This window comes from Parasteatoda tepidariorum, chromosome 6, assembly GCF_982258835.1.
Source record: "Parasteatoda tepidariorum strain Cologne lab strain chromosome 6, Ptep-v5.0, whole genome shotgun sequence".
Classification (NCBI taxonomy): domain Eukaryota; kingdom Metazoa; phylum Arthropoda; class Arachnida; order Araneae; family Theridiidae; genus Parasteatoda; species Parasteatoda tepidariorum.
Window position 1 is genome coordinate 107,364,161 of NC_141760.1, and position 24,235 is coordinate 107,388,395.

The following is a 24,235-nucleotide window of genomic DNA, read 5'->3' on the forward strand; positions in this document are numbered from 1 at the left end:
TTTACCACAAAAAACATAATTAATAATCATTAGTAGTAAAATATTAATATATATGTGCAATTGCAAACAGTGTTTAGGACCTTTAAGTGGAATATGCATTATTTATTATTATTTTTTTTTTCTAAAATTGTTAGAACTTTGTGGTAATGACCCAAATCTTTTTTTTCTTTCTAAATGGACCGAGTAGATTTCCATTTTATTTTTTAACTTTTACCTTAGACTAATTTAAACTTTAATCATGAGAAGACAAAAAATGTAACGAACACATTTTTTTATTCAAAATAATATCATTAGGAAAAAATATTTTAAAATAATGTAAAAAACAATTTAAACAATATATTTAATTTGTTGTTTTTAAATGTTTTTATTTCAACCAAAATGTGTGATGTGACACTTATTGTTACCTCCTGTTATAACTTGTGCCAAATTTTAAAAATTTTGCAAACCCCTCACTCCCCTCCAAGTGAGACATAATTTGTGGATGGCGCCTAATTAAATTCATTATGCTTTTGTAGTTAAGACTGTTTGACTGCACTAAAAAAAAAAAAAAAAAATTGCTTGCTTTAATTCAAAAGCTTAATGTGACTGATATCCATTAAAATAAGGCTAAAACTACTATGTTCTTAAATTTTTTTTTAAAGATTTTGCCCAACTATTAAACAGATTTAATTACGCCACTTACTCTCATTCTAGATTTTATATTTATAAAAACAAATCATGTTTATAGATAATAATTATGTTGTGAATATAATAGGTATAATCTGATTTATGACTTATTTACACTAAGTACTCCAAGTATCTTGAACATGTAGGTGCATATGACCTTTTTTTTCTTCTGACTCTACCTGTATGAAGATAATTTTCTTAGTTACTTTTATAATATTCTATTATTTTTACTGATATGCTCTCTTTTTTTCTAAAATAAATGTCTGAAGAGGTTAAAGTTGATGCTAATAAAATTTAACCAGTTAATTTATTAGCTGATTTATAAAGAAAACAAATTATTTTTCTTCCCTGTGACTATTTCATGAGTTATTGTTGAATCATTAAGAGTTTTCTTTGATTCTTTCTATCTGCAGGATTATTAGACAAGATAATAGATCCATATAAAATAAAATTTGTTGTCATAAGTTTTAACTAATTAGTCTCTTGTAAAGTTAATCTAATCAATTCATTAGAAAGAAAAAAATCTAAATTTTATGTAAATATTTATTATATTTAAATACTTTTGATTTATAAATTTTTTTAAAATAAAATGTAGATTCTAGTGTTATAAACACAAAATTTTCTCATTTCAATGCTAATTGATATTATGAGGTGTGTAGCGTTTTTAAAAAGTGTTTAATGTTTATTTTCTTTTTTTAAAAAGACCTTAAAGGTGCTTTTTTCATTGGGTGTTTTTAGAAAGTGCTTAATTTTCCCTTTTCCAAAATGAAATACAGTACAGAACCCGTTATCCGGAAATCAGAAAACCAAAAAACCGGAACGAAATTCGGTAAATTGTATCACCATTTAAAAAAAATTTTTTTTTTTCCTCGAAAAATTTTAAGATTTTTCTTTTTTGAAAGATGTTTACCTTACCATCATTTTAGAAATAATGATTAGTGTATTACTTCATCTTTTTTTCTTCTTTCTAAGATTATTTCCAAATACTTTTTTTTTTTTAGTTGCTTTTAACAATAAGAAAAAACGGCTTTTTGTAGCGATTCAGAAAACCGGAAAAATAAGTTATCCGGAATAGCGATCGTTCCGGATAATTGGTTCCCTACTGTATTTTTCTTTACCATGTCGATTTTTGCCACGAATTATGTAAAAAGTGTGGTTTTCACATTGTTCTATGAAAGCTCCAATAATTTTATGCATGAAATGATAATAATGATAATGAAATAATAATCTATGTATGAAAGCTCCAATAATTTTACATGTTTGATGAAATACTTGTGGGTCCGCATGTGCATATACTGAGCTGGATTCGGTAGGAAGAATTCCTACTTCACCGCTGCATTTTGCAAAAGTTTCTCAACTACAGGCTTCATTTTCTGCCCTCTGAAATCGAACCAAAGATTCTCTCAAGTTTCAGCTTATTATGGGGATCAACTAAACATTGCCAAATTTTTTCAATTAATAACAACAGAACATTTTATTTCTCTTGTTAATTTCATTGGTGGCACCATCGTCTTTGTCGCTGGCAAGCTGATGACCTTTTTGTTCTCCTCTTTTTAAAGATCAGTACCATAATCCTCAAGCTTGACTTGGGGATCATTCACTTATTACTTATTTTCACGTGGATCTACAAAACAGTAAAGAATCACATAGTTTCATCTCAAAATTTCCATCTCCCTTTCATTTATTTATTTTAATAAAGATAGGAATCAATTGAGATTTTTAATCTTAATATTTTCATTGACCCACTAAATTCATGAAATTTTTTAAACTTTTATTATACTATATTTCTTTTATTTTACTTATTACTTTTTATTATTGTATTATTATTTTTAAAATTTTCAGTACTCTTTAAGTTGTTTTATGAAAAATCTCAGTATTATTTTGAAGCAAGAGTTTAAGAAAGTATAAAGTGAGGAGCTTTCACTATTTTAAATGCAGAAAAAAAAACTTATACTATTTTTATTTATCATTCCCCAAAACTTTAATTCATTTCTTAATGATCTGATTTAAAAACAATTTAAATAAAAATTTCAATTATCTCAGTTTTGTTAAATATAATAATTGTAATGACTGTTTTAAAATTTACTTCTGACAAAAATGTGTAGCTTCAATACTCGTAAAAACATTTCGAAATTATTGAATTTTTTTAAATCATTTTACTAAAGAAATACTGTACTAAGTAATAAATTTTAATAAAAATCTATTAGGAACCATTCATTAACTTACCTTGGTGATATGAATTTATTAGTTTTTTTTTAGTTTACTTAATTCTTTACCTATCTCTATAAATTCTGCATGATCAATAATATTAGCCATAGTAATGTTTTCTTGAATATGGTTTTATAAATAACTTTTATTGAAATCTAATAAACACACTTGATAATCTTTTTTAAGTAATAGTTAAATTAATTATAATTTTGAATTATATTTTTTACATAATTAAATAAATTAATTATTAATTAAAAAAATAGAATGAACCACTCAATATTGAATATATTTAAAAATTTTGCATAAATTGTTTTTATGTTGGCTAATATAATCAAGAAAAGAGTTCTTTGTCAGAAACTAGTTATTTTATCATGATCATGTGAAGTCTTTGAAAATTATTTTGCATTTTGTTAATATATATATATGAAGAACTTGAATCAATAGCTTGAAATAAAGTGCTAATTTTTTGTTGAAAAATTTGGCTACACACCCTGTATTAGTTTAATTTTCTTTCTTTCAGAACTTTTCCATACTGAGAGAACTCATGTGAGAAATTTGAAAGTGCTTGACCGGTTATTTTATAAACCAATGCTTCAAGAACAGCTTCTGCCATCAGATTTTCTCAATTTACTCTTTCCAAACTTAGAAGAAATGTTGGAAATCCACACAACATTTAACAACAAAATGAAAGCTCGAAGAAAAGAAGAACCAGTTATTGGAGACATAGGACAACTAATGCTTGAAAGGGTAATTTTGTAGATTACTTCTCAAAGCTGTCGTTGATTAGCCGACCCAATTTCGAGTTCACGACTCCCAATGTTCAACTTCGTAACCTTGTAATTTTGGAGCCTAATCCAAAAGACAAGGGAACTCCTGGATCAAGTATTGGGAGAAATTTGCCTCCTTGGCGAACTTTTTGCTGGAACTTAACCATATTTGCATTACATGTATAGGAAAAACACGAAAACCTCCTCGGTTAGCCTTATTTACAAGGAGACTCTAACCCGTGATCCGACTACCACTGAGAATAATTTACATTTGCACTGCTTTCGGCTCGAGCCATTTGCGGAATTCGTATCGACCAGCCATCGCTGGGATTTAAACCCAATTCACCTCGTTGGGAGAGGAACGCACTATCCCCTGAGCCACTACACCTCTATGATTCATTATTGAAACATTTTTTTACGTTAACTCTAGTAGTTAGTTAAATTTAAATGCTTCCCTATATTTTTTTCAGGGATCAAAGAGGCTAATTCGAAATTTACTTTTTTTTAAAATCAGAAATGTAATAAAAGTAGCTAGCAATGTATTTTCCCCTTAATTTACAAATTTGTTTAACAATTCTCACCATCACTGAAAATATCTAAAACAATTTTCTCATTATAAACTGAGTTTCTAAGATCCTTCAGATACTCAGATCGTGGCAGCACTAGTACTTTTTTAAGGACCGCATAAATCCTCTAAAATATTAAAATGCATATGTTTATTTCTACGAGCATTTATCACAATACAAAATGTATCTCAGTAAAATTGATGATAAAAACTTCATTGGCTTCAAAAAAATATTAAGAAGAAAATAAAAATTGATGTGTTTCGAATTTTTAAAAATAGACGTTTTTCAAGACTTGCTAAGCGGAAACTTCTACTACATGTGTACTTTTATTAACTTCTCCATATTTTTGGAAGTCAATAAAGTTTTTATTTTTTTGCTTCAGTTCAATAAGTTTATTCATTTAGTAATACAGCTTATTCAATTAATTCTCATGATATTAAAATAACTTTTACGTAAGATATTGGCGTAGGCTCTCAGATTCAAAAAATAATAATTAGTCACAACTTTCTAAAAAACAAAACAATGGAGTGAAATTTTTTTTTACTCTTAACCTTAAAAATTTATTTTTATGGTCGTCAAAAAATTTCGTTTACAATTGAAATTTCAAAAGTCGAATGAGAAAATGGCATGTCCACTTGAGCATTGTTCACTGAATTTATCCAACATATTGAATTAAGAATGATTAAATATTAATATATGTGCTTTAACATTTTTTGATCAAATAAAGCTATTAGCTGGCAAAGGTCACTGATGTTATCGTAAAAATATTTAAGAAATAGAATTGTGTATAGTTTAATTTTAAAAAGAGGGCTAACTCTTAACCAATCAAAAAATTCAAATTAGTTTTTTGCTCATCCCACTCAACTGGTTCCTAGTAGTGTGTTCTAATAGCGTCCTAGTACTGATCTTCCCCGTGCTTCAAGTTATCAGTATGCCAAATATCATTGTTTTCGAACGGATGATTTAGATGTCTATAAAGTACAGGCAGACATTTATTTATATGTATAGCAGAGATGATTGTGCTCCTGAAAAAATACAGATTTCCGGATTTTTTGCTAACCACAATCCAGATGTTTTAAGAAATCACTGATCACATTTATGTATAAAAATTCTTGTATATTTTATTTAAAAATATTAGAACTAGAATTTATGCTTGGCATCTCTTTCATTTGTAAATATTTTTTCTGGTAGAATAATAAATGTGATTAGAGATAAAAGTAAACTTATACATAATTATTCATTTAAACTGTACTGGAAAATATGAAAGATTTAAATTTATAAAGACATTTTTTTTTTAAAAATGCGTCATTAATGATTTTACTCAAGAAATTTTCAGGATTTTTGAGTTAGGCTCACAATCACTCCTGGTATAGATAAAGTGAAAAAGTTATGAAACTAACTTATTACTTTTTGCTAAATATTATTTTTTGAAATTAAAATTTTGCTTTTGCATTACTGATGAAATTTAATTTTAATTTTCTTAATTTATTTCATTGTTTTCCAGTTTGATGGTGCTGCAGGGGATCATCTGAAACAAGCTGCTGCTACTTATTGTCAGAACCAATCAATTGCACTTGAAAACTTGAAGTCAAGACAGAAAAAAGATACAAAGTTGGCTTTAAGTCTAGCTGTAAGTCATTTTTTTTAGTCATTTTCCATTTGTCACTTGTGATCTGAAATGATTTACTAAAACCATCTTAAAATATTTTATAACTTTATCGAAGTAGAAATAATGATTTAAACATTACTATCATCAAGCTAGACTCAAGATGGTTACAAACTTTCTGGTATTTTTTATATTATGTATTGTTACATGGTGACTTTGAATGCTTTAACTTAGTGTATAAAGACAATGAACAAGATTAAATAGAAATTATGAATAAATAACATACAGTAGAAAAAAAATTTAGAATATGCTATTAAGCTGTGAACTAATTATATTTTAATTTGACTTAGCTTTAAAGTGGCTTAATCTTCCCTTAGTTACGAATAAGTGATTTCATAGTTGGTTTTTTAAGTATTTATTGTGCATTTAATTGATAAAAGTTCCTGCTAGTTTTACATTGTGGGGTAAAGGCCTTTTTTTAGAGTTGGTTAACATTTTTAAGTTAGACTGAAAAATTAAAACTCCTCCATTCTTTTAACACTTCTGTTCAAATTGAGGAATACCAGAAATAAAAGATATTCATTTCTTAGTTTTCTGAAAACTGATAATTTTTATTGTAAGTTAGTGTTTAATCTTCATTTAACATGTATTTTCCTTTTTTTTTCTTCCAATTGCTTTGGAGGAACAGGTTTTGAAGGTGTTATTATGTTCCTCTTTTCGTTTATTTGCTCCAATAAGAAATATTTATTAATATTTTAATACACAAATAAATTTCCTACTTAGTCAAATTTGGCTATCAGTACTCTGTTATGTAAAATATATAAGTCTATTTCCCTTTTTATTATAAAATTTTTTATGCAAATATAAGAATAATTCATAAATTCTATAAAAATCTATTCTTAAGAACATGAATTCTATTAAACAAATATAAGAATATAAACTTCTGTTGGAGTGCAGCAAATTTATTCTTAGATTTGTTTATAAGTTTTGTATGACATTGTTTAATCTACCCTATAATGCTACAAAATTAAAATTTCATTTTAATCATTATTTTTCTATTTACAAAAGTAGATTAATAGTTTTCACTTCTATAGATGAATTATAATATATTAATTTTTAATTAGTTTATGCATTATAATATAACACAATAAAAGCAAAAAGAGTAAAAGAAAAGAGAGATTATAACGAAGAAAATTAAGAAAAATAATAATGCTCACTTTGTATTGATATATTTTGCTTTGGCTAGATTAATACAATATTGGAAGGCACATTCCTTTTTTCGGATATAATAATGTGAGTTTATTACGAGATTATATCTTTTCCTTATTTTTTTTCCGGCTTTGATGTAATATATGTAAGTGTGTGTATGTATATATATATATTTATATTTTTAAAAAAAATTTAATAATTTTTTTTCTTCTTTAAAATAATCTTTATATGTTTTCTATATTTTTAACTTATTTTTTTGTATATATCATTTAGGATGCTGAAGCTAATAATTTGTGTCGGCGGCTTCAACTTAAAGATATAATTGCTTCTGGCTTCCAGAGGTTAACTAAATATCCCCTCCTTTTAGAAAATATTGCCAAATATACATCTCGTAAGTACAGAATTCATTTCACTAGTATTTATAAGCACAAATCTGATTTCTTTTTTTGTATTGCTTTTACAAATGTGTTTCTGTAAAGTATTATTGCAGATAATTTGTTGAAAGCTATTTTGTAAATATGGTTAGCATGAGCATCAATATTCTTTATTTATTGCTATGAAAGGCAGAATTTTGTTGTCTATTTTATTTTTTGAAAATTCATGAATATAAGATATGTTATTCTTAAAAAGGAAATTCTGTTGTTCATATGGTGAGCTTTATTTGTTTTTTAGGCACATATGTAGTAAAATAACAGAATTAAGAGAAATCTCCCCAATATCTGTTTATCTTTTCCTTTGAAACAGTTTTTTTAAAAAAGGTTTTATCTGTAGTTGTAACAGTTTCATCAAACAAGCATTCATGTGTTTTAACATTAATTATTAAACATCTGAATAGTATTGAGACAACTGTATCTGTGCTTATTATTCTGTTTACAGTTGCTTTACTTTAAAGATATCTTCTATTTTCTCTTTTGAGTGTAGTAAAATGGTTTTAGAAAGGGGGTTATAAAAATTTAGTATTTCAGCCAAACTATTAAAATTTTTTTAATGTGTTTATCATCTGTCTAAAAATGTTTCTCTAATTAAATAAAATATATAATTCACATTAATTTTTTCTTTTATTAGTTCAAACTCTACTCTTGCATCTTTTTTTTTTTACTTGTTTCTAATTTTTTTTTTTTTTTTTTTTTTTTTTTAAATTTCTGATAACATTGCAAATTTTGGTAATATTTCTATCCAGTTACTGATACTCATTTAAGGGTGATGTTATTTCATTCAACTTTGTTAAATTAGAACTTCTGATCTATGGTTACCTATTTTTTATTTTTTAAAAATCTTTTTTCCTACTTGAATTTTCAAATTAAATTCGACATAATTTCTATTCTATGGCTTGTAAAATTAAGTTTTTTAGCTGTACTTAACTGTAAAGAAAAAATTATGTCTCTTTTTATATTTTTCCTCTCTACAGTTTTTATTAACAATGTAATGAAACGCATCTGTTTATTTTAATCAATAATTTATTTTAAAATTATCTACATTCTTTTTCTTAAAAAAACGAAAAAAAACTATTGACTTTCTGGCCATTATTGGCAAGCATTTGGTCTTCCACAAACTCACTGATTTGCAACCTAACCCCAATCAATTAACTGCCACATCTTATTTAGTTGAGGGATATTAATTTTCACAGTGAAATAGAAGCTAAGCAATTTTGAGATTATTCTGGCACTACAAAATTAACCTTCTATTATAGTTGATATAATTGAATTATAGTTGAAGAATCCTGGCCAAACATTTAGTATGATATCAAAGTAGAGCAATAGTGGAAAAAAGTTTTGTGTAACAGGCTAGTATCAACATAACATTTGTAACTGAGATCAATTTTCTGGATTAGAATTCAATTTATCAAAAGTAAAAGCAAAAAAATTTGTTTTATTTTTGTAAGCTTAATATATATTTAATATTAAAGGTTAATATTATTTATGTGCACTGTTTATTTTTGCAACAGTTAACACACGTGCAATAATAATAGAGGTCGATGCAATCCATTGAAAGGTGCTGAATAATTCAATTAATTAAGTTCATTAATTTTATTTTTTTATTAAAACATTAGTTTCTTTTAGTAGTTGTAATAAGATTTTTTTTTTTATAATTTTCTTTTTTTTTCTATAATTATAGTATAGATTAGTGAAAACATCAGTGTATGGAATATAGTTTATTTTGTGATAGATTAATGTTCATAATAGACGTTTTTGTTGAATAATTGGATTGATCGGAATAATAACATGTTTAAAGTAAAATTGAGCAAATATTTTGGAGATATTGGACAAATGTTTTGAGTGTGATTTTTTTTTATGGATTATTTTAGTTAATAAAACATTTTGATAATACAGTACAGAACCCGCTATCCGGAAATCGGAAAACCAAAAAACCAGAACGAAATTCAATAAATTTTCCTGCCATTTAAAAAAAAAAAATTTTTTTTTCCTCACAAGATTTTAGGATTTTCCTTTCTTTTTTGAAAGATGTTTACCTTACCATGATTTTGGAAATAATCATTAGTGTATTACTTCATTGTTTTTTCTTCTTTTTAAGATTATTTCCCAAAATTTTTTTTTTTTTTTAGTTGGGTTTAACAATTAAAAAAAAAAAACGGTTTTTTGTAGTGATTCAGAAAACCGGAAAAATCAGTTATCCGGAATAGCGATGGTCCCGATCGTTCCGGATAATCGGTTCCCTACTGTACTGATATGGGCCAGGAGGTAGATGTTAGGGTTTCACAATTTTGTCACGTGATTGTGGCAATATATATGCCTCATAACTGCCTTAAATTTCCAGACAAGCTGGTATTCTTCAATTTGGTGCTAGCAAGATTTCAAACAACCCTCGGGGATAGAACCCCTATCCTTCACAATGCTTAAGTAAACTCAATCAGTGTATTTGTTAATCAATGTGCCATTGTGGCTCCGAGTTATAATTTGAACTTTTGTTTCATAGCTTCAAAAATTAAAGTGGTTTTATAATTTCTTAATAGATTATATGGAGTGTTTAAAAAGCATATAAATTATAAATTGTGCATCTTGTTACATTCAAGTTATTTAAATCAATTAAAAACATGTAAATTATAAATTGTGCATCTTGTTGCTTTCTTTTAAAATTAATTAAATGTAATTTTTTAATGAAAAAGTTTGTTTTTATATCTATTTGCCTATTTATTTCAATTTTAGAGTTGCTTTTTTAATTAACCTTTTTATATTTGTTTTATAGCAAATACCCAGGAACTAAGTGATTTGCAAAGGGCAGTAGAGTGTAGTAAAGAGATCTTGGTCCATGTTGATTCAGCCATCAAAGAATCTGAAAACATGCACAGGCTGTTAGACATTCAGAATAAGATGGATAAGAGTTTATTCGAGAAAATTGAGAAAGTTGAAAAAAATGAGAAGGAAAAGAAGAATGAAATTAATCCTATTGTAGAAAATTTTAAGGTATGTTTCTAATAACTAAATATCTAAACTTTTCTTTCTCTTCGTTTCTTTATCTTACTCTTAAGAGGAAACAAATGGATAGTAACATAACATTTTAGTTAAAACTGTTTGTGTGTACAAATTATGCTATTAAAATTCTTTGTATTTACTGCAACATGAAGAAAACTACTTTATTAGGACTTTTTAATAACTTCATTCTTTGTTCAATTAGAAGAAAAAAGCTTATAAGTCCATCAAAAAAAAAAAAAACTTTTGGGGTGCCAAAAAAATAATCACACTGCCAGAGTTTTTTTATTGGGCATTTATTAAACTGTAAAAAGAAGAAGAATAAAACTTAGGTAATAAATTATAATACAATGATAAATTCACTGGTAAAGATCGGGGTCATTAACTGGTAATTCAGATTTCTCATACTTTACAAGAGTTCTTTGTCTTCTCATTGGTTTTTCCTGCCATATTGCACAGTGACTAGCTATACTCTTCATCCAACTGATTGTAGAATATAATATTAAATTTGGTTAAAAATCTTTAACACACTGAATCCAACAGTTCTTTTAAAGTTTTTTTTTAAAAAAATAAAAATAAAATGGCTATTTCTTGCACAATTTTTCATTATTAAATCTATTAGGATATATAAGTTATTTTTACAAGTCTGTGGTGTTGTGTTACAGTGAATGTTGTATTTTTAAAGTAACCATACTTAAAAATGTTTATGTTGGAAACTGTAAAAAATGTTGTTAGATACGGTGTGAGTAAAATATATATGGGACAACTAGCTAAACATATTTGTTAGGAGTCATCTTAAGAATTGTGAGCGGTAAAAAACTTCTGTTTCAGTATGAGAATTATTTACCCTAGTATGGCTACCGTTTTCCTGGACTGATCTAATATCTCCTGAAAATATAATGTGAATTATGCATGTTACTTTAGCAAATTTTAAATTTTTAAGATAAGAGATCTACAAGGAGTTTTAGTATACAGAGAAGACTGCATATTAAAATGCAACTTTTTAAGTGCAGAACCGTCAATAGGATAAAATTTTCATCAAATCCTTGGAAAGAAAAAAAACTTATTATCACTTTATTAATTGCAATGCATCTATTTATATTTTTTAAAACTATGATTAGGGGTATTCAAAAATTTTGACTTGGCATTTAAAATTATAACTTTAAAAAAAAAAATCATTTGTACAAAATATTGAAATTATGCAAAACCATTTTAAAGAAAAGGCTAGCATTCAACATCTTGCGTATGGCAAGAAGATTCTTTAATCTAGTGAATATTCATGAACTAGAAAACTATATGTGTGTCTTTTTTGTTAACTTTTTGACTTATTAATAACTTCTTTATTAATCTTGTTGATTTTTCGATAGTTTTTATTTTTTTCTGCATTTTTTTGTTTCAAACAAAAATTAGGTTAAAAATGTTGAAATATGATAAGTTATAAAATAAGTCAGGAAAATTGATTAGAAGTAAAAAATTGTTTTCATGATTACTCTTTAGTAATCTTAAAATTTTATTTATTTCATTGTTATTAGAACTTGGATGTGACACAACACAGACTTCTTCATGAAGGTTCTCTACTATGGCGCCTTAGTAAACAGAAAAATGTGGAAATGCATGTTGTCCTTCTGGAAGATATTTTGATACTATTTCAAAAACAGGATGAGAAATATGTTCTTAAGTTCCACAATACGAATTTAAATACTGGAAGGGAGGATATAAAAATAATGCACAGTCCCATTCTGAGGGTTCAAAATCTATTCACCCGTGATAATGCTACAGGTAAATATCATTACCTTTCTATCAATAGTTATATAATTTATCTGAATGTTAATTGTGTCACACTAAGCTATTTTAATGCAAAAATTGTGTTTTTACTTATATTTAAGCTGATGTGATATTTTCATACTTACCAGCTCCTATAGTAATTGAAAAATATTATTATTATGTATTTTTTTTAGTGATACCAACTTTTACTTTTTCATGTATGAATCATGGTTTTAAAATGCATTGTAATGACTTGAGACTTAACTAGTATGAGTGGAAAGAGATAGTTATTGCAACTAGATGGTTTCATGTATGGATCGTGAGAACAAGATAGACTTTTGCTTTAAAATTTTATGAAGCAGAGAGTTTGTTGTGATTTTGATGAACAGGAGATATAAAGTTTGTTGTTTCATTTTTAGTTGAAGAGTGATCATTTACTGAATTAAGGAAACTGGTATTAAGATGTTACCAAATCTTTTATTGAATTAAAGATTTTGTTTTAAGTTCTGTATATTTGTTTACATCTTCTTATGTTAAGCTCTGTGTATTTAAAATACAATAAAAAAATGCTCTTCAAAATAAATTAACAGGGTTTTCGTGGCACCGAGAGAATACAAGGAATGGGTGAGAGAAACTAGGCTTGTATTCGTTCGGCAGTTGAAGTTGAGTTAAATGTTAGGATAATTCCACCATTTTTGAATGTATTTGCAGATTTTAAAATTACAATCAATTTAAATAAGTTGAGCAGTTCTAATAATTTTTGTTTAAATAACTCTTTATGCCATTAAAATTTACTCCAAATTTTAGTAACTTTCATTAGTTTAATAGAACATTTTAAAAGATATAATTATTTCATGCTACAATCTTTTACCGTTATAGGCTATGTCTGTCAGTAAGTTTTTAATTTTTTTTAAACTAACTGAAAGCTTTAATAAAATTGGAGCAAGTATAAATGACACCAAAAATGATTTTATCGAAATTATTAGAACTGTTTGATATTTTTTAAAGGAAATTTTTGCATTTTCAATTTGTGTAACTATGACATTTATAAAAGGTAAAATTTTTTACATGTGGACTGAACCACAGTGCCTATCAGAGCTAATTTTGTATAGGTATTTAACTTATTACCAAGGTTTGAATTGTGCAGTTGCATTTTTAGTTTGAGTATTGAATGTTAATATTTCAAATGCTTCTCATTTTTGCTTTATTATTTATGTACATTATTTTTAGATAAAAGAACGTTTTTTATTATCTCCTCATCTGAAATGCACGCTATGTATGAGTTCGTTGCTGGAACTGCTTTAGAAAAAAAGATGTAAGTAAAAACTTCTAACTAATATATGTTCAAATTTTTACCTGCTTACTCTTTAATATGCAATAGATTCTACAAATCCACAATTTTTTGCTTTTTTTATATGATTTTTCTGCCATTTAAAAATATTTTTATCTAATTTTCCTGTTTTTGTTATATTTTCAAAGATGTTTAAAAATAACCCCAGTGGCAGAATATCTTCCAAGCTTGCTTCAAAATCTATATAAACTAATCAAAATCAACCTAATATCTGTAGATTGATTAAGATTGAGGACAGGAGCTTGCAATTTGATGATTTTCATCATGTCTGATTAGGAATCATTTCCAAATTAATTTTTGTAAATTTACATATGGGATTAATTAAACTAAAAGTTTCTGTTGTCAGTTTAACAATCTTAAGTATTTTAAATTTATGTTTATATTTGTATATACAGGGTATCAGCGAACCTGGAAAGACACGAAAAATCATGAATTTTGATATTGAGCAAAATTTTTCATGAAATGTCATGATTTTAACTATTTTCAAACAAAATCATGGATTAGGTCAAAAAGTCATGGATTTAGGTTGCCGAAAAATCTAATTTTTAAAACGGAATTTACCCCCAGTTTCATAGTGTTCCGAGTATCTGAATTTGTAACAAAATCCCCACTCACAGTCATATTTGATTAAAATATAAAATGTTTTTATCGTGATCTTTAAAAATTATGGTGTTCTTTCAAGAAATGGAAGAAAAAACACCATTTCTAGAGCAAATTATCTTTTAAAATTCTGTGATTTCAGAATTTTTGTTATTATTTATTATTTTTATTTTAACAATCTAAAATTTTAGCTGAAGGCAAGCTAGTCATTGGCGAAATTTTTTTTTTCCGAAATGAGAACAGAAAAATCAGAAGTATTTTTTTTCTTTCCAATGAACAAGAAAAGTATCTTTAGAATGTAATTCTGCAAATGAAAGAAGAAGAAAAAATATTATTTTGTATTTTTTTCAGCTACAATACACTCTCGATTATCCGTGCACAGATTATCCGGTTTGCGGTTTATCCGTGCTGCTTTCGGAGTCACGAAATTTTTTTAAAGAGAAACATTTTAAAGATTATGATGCATGAATAGAAATCTTGTCAAATCAGTCTCGCTATTTATTAACAGAATATGAATCTAATGTTTTTCATTGATAATAATCGCTGCAATGAAGTTATAACACTTTTTGAAATTAATATTCATTATTGGATGCAGTATATGGAATATCATGGTCTACGTTTTCGTAGAGAAAGACCGCTTGATGAACAATCTTCTTCAGATATTGAAGAATAGGATAACAGTATTTTTGAACAAGGAAAAGAAATCGAAGGTTTCTTGATCAGGAAAATTCGTTTAAAGTGATGTATGTGAGCTTGACTTTCAGTATTTAACAGATGAGGAAATTGTTACTAACTGTGTTGTTAAATCAAATAGTGATGATGCAGAAGATGTAATAAATGAGGAAAATACAATTCCTGATTCTGCTGCTCTACAATCTGAGGAAACTTTATTAGATTGATTATATGGGAGAACGAGGATTTGATTACGGTGACATTACTACGGTACGTAAAATATGTGACAATATACGGCAAGAGATGAACAAACAGCAGAAGCAAAGACGCATTACACTTTTTTTAAGCAGTAAATTTTAAATTCCTAGTTTGATGTTATACAGCATACAAATGAAAGTAATTTTTATACTTTTTGTACTGATGTTCTTTTTTTCTTTTATAAAAAGGGAGTTTTCGGATTATCCGTGTTTTTCGACTGTCCGTGCGACCCGTCCCGGTGATTAACCCGGATGATCGGGAGTGCACTGTATTTTATTACTTCAACTCTATCTTTACTCTGGTTTTTAAATTTAAAATCTATAAATATGAAGATGCAAAGTATAACAGTTTTGGTTATACCTATCATTTCAGTTAATGTTTTGATAATGCTTTTTTTAATTTATTTATGTGTTTTTGTCAGAGAAAATAGCAACTTTGTTAAATCACGAAAAATTCTTGGAATTAGAGTCACGAAGAGTCATGAATTTGAAAATCCAAAATATAGCAGATACCCTGTATATGACAAACAAATTCTATTTAATTGAAACTTTTTGTTATTAACATTTCCTAATTCTAATTTTTTGAAGGCTATCTATTCTGATTAATTCATCTTTAAGTAATCAATTATTCCACTTGTTAAATATTAAAAAAGAAAAAAAGGTTATTATGTAGTATTAAATTTGGAACTTTTTAACCACAAAGTTTCTTTTAAATAAAATCATAGTTAAACTTGCTACAGAATTATCATTTGAAATCTTTTACTAAAGCTGTCTTATAATTATTATTTTTTTTAATTCCATATGCTTTTATTTTTATAATCATGTTGACATTAAAAAATAAGGTACATAAATGAAGTGTTTTCTATGTTAAACAGCTGGTGTACTCATATTGACAAAGCAGCACAAGAGCAGAAAAAACGCAACATGTTGAAGAATAACCTAGAAGCTCCCCACCCTGTCACAGATGTTCTTACACCCACTGAAGAACCTCTGTCCAGTGAAGTTGAAACCGACACTAAAGAGTAAGTATTACATGAACACTTTTTTTGCGACTTTTTGACACAAGTTTCCTTAAGCTATTGATTCATAAATTGTGTATTTCAGTGCAGCACTGGCTAAATTATTTTCTTTAATTTGAAATTTGTTAAAAAATAATTTTAGAATTTAAAATGTTTTTAAAGGGTTTGTGTACATTTCTAGACGATTGTGACAGCACCATAATATTGGTTTATAATTTGGCTATAATATAAATTTTTTACTTAAAGTATTAAATTTAATGACTGCATAAATAAAAGTATATTGAATTAATTTCAAATCAAAGCTTTATTCTCGGCAACAGTGATACCAAATACTAAAATGGTCCTTAACACAGTATTAATAAAACATGTATAAATTTAACGAAACACTTCTGCCATTTTCTCAAGTTAAAAGACGAAACCTAAATACAGTAAAGCGCTGATTATTTACATGCTGATTTACAGGGTTATGCAATCATCTGGAGCTTTCAAGGACTGTTTTTCTTGCCTTTTCCAAAAAGTGTTTCTTTTTTTTCTCCTTCGAAAAATGCTTTTTATTATTAGAATACCGAAGGAGTAAGAAAATACCCTCTTTTAACCCTTTTTTACACAAATTGCTCCAACCCTATTATTAAAAACAAATACATATCTTTTTTAAATTTTCACAAAACTAAAAGTGGTTTAGAAAGTTTAATTTTTGATCAAGAAGCATAATATTAAAATTACATATCAAACAGGCAGGGCTGAGTGCTCCTTAAAAAATCCGGACTTTTCGCTAACAGTGATCCGGAAGTTTGCGGAGATCGAAGGTCCAGACATTTAAAAAAATCATTAATCACAGAAGTTTCCGGAAATCACGTTTTCAAAGGTGGAACTTAAAAGCACAGTTTATTTTATTTGTTTGTAAGGGAGAGCCAGAGATATACTTAGTAAGCTTATATTCATGATTAATATTCACTTTTTATCAGTAAATAGTTGTTATAATCATAAACCCAAGAAAGAAAGACATATTTCTAAATTTTAATTACTTCTCCTGGTCATCATAGGTATGTGTAAAATTTTAAAAATATTTCAAGTAAACTAAGAAATATGGAGAAAAAGGAACAAAAACCTTGTTTAAATTTTTTTCTAGTTTTTCAATTTAAACTTTTTTTTTAACTCAAGAAATTTTCCTTAATTTTTACTTTGACTCACAATCACCCCTGAGCAGGACACCAAAGAAACCAAAAATCGAAGGGCCTTTTATTAAATTATTAATGCTGTATAAAAAATAGGAATAATAAAATATTTAATTTGAATACCTCCAAATGAATACTGCTACTCTAAAGCTCCATACGTACTGAATAGACTGGATTAAAATCCTATAAACACATTAGTAACACAATTAATTCCCAATAGAGGAAAAGAATTCATAAAAAAATTAACTTTCTAATGTTTGAATTACCAGAAATACATATTGTTAGAAAACACTTATTTAAAATATGATAAAATAAATTTTAGCATAAAATCTATTAAATTTTGATAGTGGCTTCGATGGTGGGATATTAACAGTAATTCACCTTTTTAATTTTATGCTGTATACATTTATTTTATTTGATGATATAATCAATTATAGAGAAGTAGTAACCAGGCTATGATTATCTCATGAGCAGATGGGACCCTTGCCCAAAGCCCCTCATTATTAGGCCCCTTAAAATGTGATGGGATAAATTTTTAAATTTAATTTTTTATTTTATTATGTATCTTAAGGGTATTATTGTAGCTTTTGCTTTATGGAAATTAAATTGCTAATAATGTTTATATTTTAAAATGTTTCTTGGTTTTTTTTAGTAATTAAATATGAATAAATTTTAAGTTTGTTTTGAGATTGATGTTGATAACTTTTATCAAATTAGAAACAATGCAAATTTTATTTAATGAATTACTTTTAATTATTATTCATTGAGCTGTCTTATATTGGGTAAATAGTTTAATAACTTTATTATTATATTTTTTTTTTGGTTTACCTGTAGTTTTATTCTTTGAAAAGGATTAAAAATTTGGAAAAATTTAAGGACCTTCTCTGCCTAGGGCTGCAACCTTTTAAATGGTGCCCTGGCTGTAACTACTGCTGTAGAAACTTTTTCCAAACGAATCAATATAAGAACATCTATGTATTTTTATCTGATATAATTTTGATAATTTTTAAATATTAAAATGCAATTGAAAGAGCCTGTCACCATCACCAAAAAATTTTAAGAAAAAATCTACAATTATACTTTACATTTACTAAATTGAACCAATTTAAAATGTATTGACTGTAGGCAAATTTATGAGAGCTTATTTAACTATTTTTTATGAGTCTAACATATTTAATGTGATAGCTAAATAAATAAAGAGATTTTATTTAACATGAAAACTTACTCATTTGTTGTTGTTTTTCTTGTGATTTAATGTAAGAAGTACTCGATTCTAATTTAAATTTAAGTAAATAAAGATTTTAAAAAATGTGATATGTATAACATAAAGTATGATATTATTTGATTTTCCTGCTTCCCACTAATAGGTACTTATTCATTTGTTGAGAAACAATATCTTTTTATAGAATTAATGATTCATCTTATGATGAATCATCGATTGTGAAATGAATGACTTTTCAGAATAAATTTATGCACAGCAATAAAAAAAGAAAATCATTATTGCTCATCATTCTTCACTAAAAATCTTACTCATCTATTCTTTTTACTGTTGTTGTTTCTCGTTGGTTGTTTCTGGAGGCATTTCTGACTTTGTTGTGTCTATGTTACTTTTTGAAAATAGCACTATATCATATATCTACTAAACTGTCCCTTTTCATTCAAACTTAGCTTGTGCAATAAAAGGCAATAAATATTTTTAGACTGGAAGATAGTAAGAACTTAAAATTTTTTTTTTCCCTCTATAAAACATTTTTGAACCGTAATTTGTTTTATATTTCCAGATCAGAAAATCCTGTTGAAAGTAATAAAGAGCCAGATTCTTCTCATAAAGAGGATGAACCAAGTGATAATTTGCCAGTGAGTGATCCAGAACAGCCTGAACCGCGAGAACCACCCGATGGAATCCCTCAGAGAGCCCGGCAGTTTTCAGCTGGAGAAGAGCCTGGTGATTCGGGAGAACGTCAGAAGCCTTACCACAGAATTGAGCGCATAGAAATACTGGAGATCATGGAAGGTCCTCAGCTTATTGAACCTAATGAAGTTATTGTTACTGGTCCTGTTTGTGAGATAGCAGAACCTGTATTGACTCCTTTAGGTAAATTACTTTTAAGTTTTTAAAATTTTTTTCCCTTCGCCATTTCGAGTCCTTTAAAACCTAAACTTCGTTTTTAAATTTCTTTGTCACATTTGTCAGAATCTTTTAAATTAACAGTTATTTTTTAAAACTTTTGATTCTAAACCTTTTTGACACAATATATTTATTTAAAAAATTGTATAGATTTTTTTTCCTTAGCTCAGTTTGCCATTTTAAGCCCTTCAAGATTTCAAGTTTTGTTTTTTTAACTACATATGAGAAAATCTTATGGCTGAGTTTTTACTTTTGACCATTATCATTCTTTAAAAGAAAAAAAGTATATATTTTACTTATGTTTTTTAATATTTCACTAAATTAATATAAATATTTTTCATGTCTCATTTTTTGAAATAATAAGTCTTAATACTAATTGACATTTATACATTCTTTTTAAAAAAAAAGAAAGGAAAACATTTTGTACATATGGATTACGTTAGAATTTTGCTAGAGACTTTAACAAAATTCAGCTCAAGTCTTATGTGTAATATTTTTTAAATCTTAGTTTTTTATTTAAATTAAAAAAGAAACATGTAGAAAAATAATTGATTTTGACTATGAAATCTATTTTAAAACTGACTCAGTTGTGCATGTGACTTATTTTACAGCCATTTCTACACTGGGTTGGCAAAGTTTTGACAAATAACAGTTTGAACAATCGTGTCAATTTTCAAAAATTATGATGTAGATGTAATAACTTCTTTTGATTGAAATTTAGGATAATCAGCTTTAGATCATTACAGAATTTGGACATAACTTTTCCATGCATAAATTAAAAATTGCAATTTGTTACAAAAATATTTCATAAAAATGGAAGAATTACTTCGAAAGATTTGAAAAGCAATTTTAAAAAAGGATAAGTGAGTTTAAAATCTTCTTTTAATATACTTTCTGCTAAAATGATAGCGCAGTTTTAATTCTCACATTTTGATAAGCATCAGAATTTTTTCTAATTATTTCTTCTAAGAATCTTTCATATAGTAAAATACAACTTATCTTGTCCTTCTATTTGTTATTATTATGTTTTTTATAGCTTATTGATATTGTGTACATTTTTTCTTTAGTTACTTCAATAAGGAAATGTTATCATTTAAATATTTTTCTCTTTTTAGAGAAACTCCGCCGAAAGGATATAGAAATATCTAAAGCTATAGAGGAAAAAGAAAAGATAACATCAGAAATATTAAATATCCCTCTTGAAGACTTGAAGAATATCTCAGAAAAAGTAACTAGTTTTATCATAAACTGTTTTAATTTAGTATCTTACTTGTGTAAATGTTAAAAAATCAGGATATACTTACAGTATACAACCTGATATGATTGCTAAGATAGCTCTAGAACGGCATTAATGAGCTATTAGCCTTTTTAGTATTAATATTGATCTGAATTCTTTGTAACAAAATTCATATTTTATTTACTGAAATGTTCAAAAATTCAGTGTTTCATGGTGAGAAAATTTGTATAAGGAACCAGGTAATACTTCTTAAGGGAAATGCTTTGAAAGCCGAGAAGTGCAAAATAAAGTACATTTTTATAGTCATATTTTTTTTATTATCAAGATCAAGGATAGCTTCCCAGTAAGAAACACTATTTACAAACAAAAAAAAAACATTTATTTTTTTCCCTATTTGCCATAAAGAACTGGCCATATATCAGAAATTCTTTTAATTTAAAACAGAATTTTTTTAAACTCGATTTCCGGAAGAAATGGGTTATTTACAGTTAAAAGTTATTCTTTTATGTTTTTGATAATAAAAATGTAAAACTTAAATTAATTTTATTATATTAAATACTTAATCATGCTACAAGGTAATATTTAGCATTCAGAAATAATTGTTCATCTATTTACCATGTGGTGTGTCTTAACACTTGTATTAAAGCCATGTGTTGACTGTAGTGGTTTGAATATAATGGGATACCTGCAAATGATGTAGTGTAGGATCTCAATCCTGATTTGTTATAGAAACTTGGCATTTGTTTACATTAGCAACTGTTCTTTCCATTCTATTTTGGGTAAGCCAGGCCCATCAAGTATCAATCAATTCTATTAAGTGATACATTCTGAGTTCTTTCACAGAGATTCTTTCTTAAATATTTCAATTCTTTCACTATATATTTACACAGAGATTTCACACAAAGGCAGGCATGAAGCCATGTGGAACATTTTTTTAATATTTCTAATGCCCACCTGTGTTAACATTTAGTCAATTCAGGCATTTACAGGGCAAATTAGTTGCCACTCTTTCTGGGGCACCATATTAGGTGGGCCAACATTGCTCCCACAGTGACACAGAGTAGCTCAGAGAATGAAAGAACATCCATGCCTTGCCCGGGATTTTAACCCAGAACCTTCCTGATGCAAGGCCAGATCCCTGACCCCTACACAGTCCGGTCAGCATTAACAAACTAATGGAATTAACTAATAGAAACGCAGCAAACTAATGGTGTGGTACACAGTGTTTTCATCGCAGAAAAAAAATGGGTGAGAATTTCTCACCCTTTCTCAAAAACAGGGTGAGATTTCAAAAAGTTAAGTGAGATTTCTAAAAATTAAAAAGCAAAAACACAAAGAGACATGAAAAAAATCATTTCTTTAATTATAATAAATTTTTAATATCTTCTAATCTTTAAAGTATTGAATATTTTTGCTGCATCATCATATGGAAAATGTTCTATATCTACTTTTTCATCAGCTATTCTCATTAGGTAACTCAAATGCGTATTTATTTCGTTTTGATCGTTTCTACCCACATTTGTTTCATTTTCATTTGTCCGTTTCGGAGTAGAAGATATTGCCTTTACAAGGTATTTGTCCACCTTGCATTAATGCTCAAAAAATTTGAACGTCTTACATGAAGAAACCTTACCTACAGTAAACACGTGGTTGCAGAGAAATGCGTTCTGAAAGAGGTTCGGACGAATGGTGTTCTGTAGTTCTTAAAGATTTTAACAATACTGGTAAACAGGGAAGCTAGATAATGGGGCAGATGTTGAAAATAATGAAAGATCCAGGTAGAAAAGTGAAACGGATTTTATTCTAAATGGCGCAATGCGAAATTTTTTTCAAAATGCGAGAAATTCGCGAATTTTGAAATTGGTTTATAGAATGCGCGAATTTCTTGCGGTAATCATTTTTTAATGCGAGAAAAGAAAAAAATATGCGAGATTCTCGCGCTGTAGTGAAAACACTGGGTACATAAGCAAACTAATTATGCATCGAAGTTGCCAGGTACACAAAACAAAAATATATCACTGTTACAATAAAATGCATAAACAAATAATAAATCTTAATTTATTTAAAAGAAGTAGACGAGAGTTATATTTCAACTAATTCAGTGTGCGATACGGCTCTGTATTTAATTTACTTAACGTTAATTAACATTCTAACTTATTTAGAGAGACTTGGCTCAACTTTAATATGCCATTTTGCTGATAAGAATTGGCTTTCGCTGACATCATAGGTCACATGTGTGGGTATGGGGAGGTCTTCTTGGAGCCCAAGTACCCAATTGCGAAGTAAGGAGGCATTTTAAAATGTCTGATGAATGTAAGATAATAATATTATTTTTGGTGTTTAAATAAGAAACATTGGAATCATCATGTTAACTACTACTTTACATTTAAAATAGCACACATAGCGACATAGCACACTAATTATTATTATTTTATTTATGATGGGGCAGTATCTTTCTACAAGATACAATATTTAAGAAGTATTTTTCCAAACACTATATTCTTTTTCAACTTGTTGAAAATATATCTAAGTAAATGTTAAATTTAAAAATAATTATCATTTTAAGTCTAATAAATAGTTATAGCTTTATGTTCTTATGAAATATGAAATGAACAACAAAACTGCTGTTCATTATCATAGAATATTTTGTAAAGTTCCATTTGTATGGATACTTTTTTGTGTTTTATGTTCGCATTTTTTTTTCTATAGGTCATTGATGATGTTCAAAGTTTATCATCTGTCGAGCTGGCAACATCAGCTGTTCAATTAGGTAAAGCAATGTTGTGAAATTAATTATTTTTTAAACATCTTGCTGGGTAACCATAAAATGTTTTTTTTTTCATTATTTCATTGGTTGGTTTTTAAATTTATTTTAAAAATATTATTAGGTAATAAATTATCATCCATTGTGAGTGGAAGCCTTAATATTGAAGAAACTATGGGTGCTTTTGATGCTGGTGGTAAGTTGTTCTTTTGTTCTAAATGTAAATTAGTAGTCATTCATTGATTGAATATTCGTGCATGAAGCGTAGTGTTTTTAAAAGGTGCTTATTTTCGATTTTTGTTTCTTAAAAGCCCTTAAAGGTGATTTTTTTCGTTTTGTGTTTTTAAAAAGTGCTTAATTTTCCCTTTTCAAAAATTAGATTTTTTTTCTCTTTACCATGTCTATTTTTGCCACATATTATGCAAAAGCGTGATTTTTTAATTGTTCTATTCAATGTTTTCACAATTCATTCAACTATAATCTATTCGGTTCATTTCATAGCTTATGAAACCGCCGATCATTTTACACGTTTGATGAAATACTTGCGAGTCCGTGTGTGCGTCTACTGAGATGAGTTCAATGAGATTATTCACTCTCATGTGCAACTCTGCTGCATTTTGCAAGATATTCTCAATTTCAGTCTTCATTTTCTACCCTCTGAAATCAAACTGAAAAATCTCTCGATCTTTTTATGGTGGCTTATGTAATCAAGAAAAGAGTTTATTGTCTGAAACTTGTTATTTTATCATGATCATGTAAAGTCTTTGAAAATTATTTTGCATTTTGTTAATGTATATAGTGCTTAAAATATTTTTTCA

At 27.3% G+C, this 24,235-nt stretch overlaps 1 protein-coding gene across 2 annotated transcripts in view; it reads left to right on the forward strand.

The window, feature by feature from the left end:
- Positions 1-24,235, forward strand: part of RhoGEF2 (Rho guanine nucleotide exchange factor 2) — a 96,143-nt gene that overhangs the window by 66,118 nt on the left and 5,790 nt on the right. For both annotated transcript variants that reach the window (XM_043049516.3, XM_043049517.3), the window contains exons 27-37: positions 3,395-3,621; positions 5,712-5,837; positions 7,296-7,413; positions 10,227-10,444; positions 11,983-12,229; positions 13,445-13,529; positions 15,970-16,116; positions 19,070-19,383; positions 20,532-20,644; positions 23,363-23,423; positions 23,542-23,613. In XM_043049516.3, the coding sequence (XP_042905450.1) occupies positions 3,395-3,621; positions 5,712-5,837; positions 7,296-7,413; positions 10,227-10,444; positions 11,983-12,229; positions 13,445-13,529; positions 15,970-16,116; positions 19,070-19,383; positions 20,532-20,644; positions 23,363-23,423; positions 23,542-23,613 (1,728 nt within the window). The remainder of the gene's footprint in view (positions 1-3,394; positions 3,622-5,711; positions 5,838-7,295; positions 7,414-10,226; positions 10,445-11,982; positions 12,230-13,444; positions 13,530-15,969; positions 16,117-19,069; positions 19,384-20,531; positions 20,645-23,362; positions 23,424-23,541; positions 23,614-24,235) is intronic.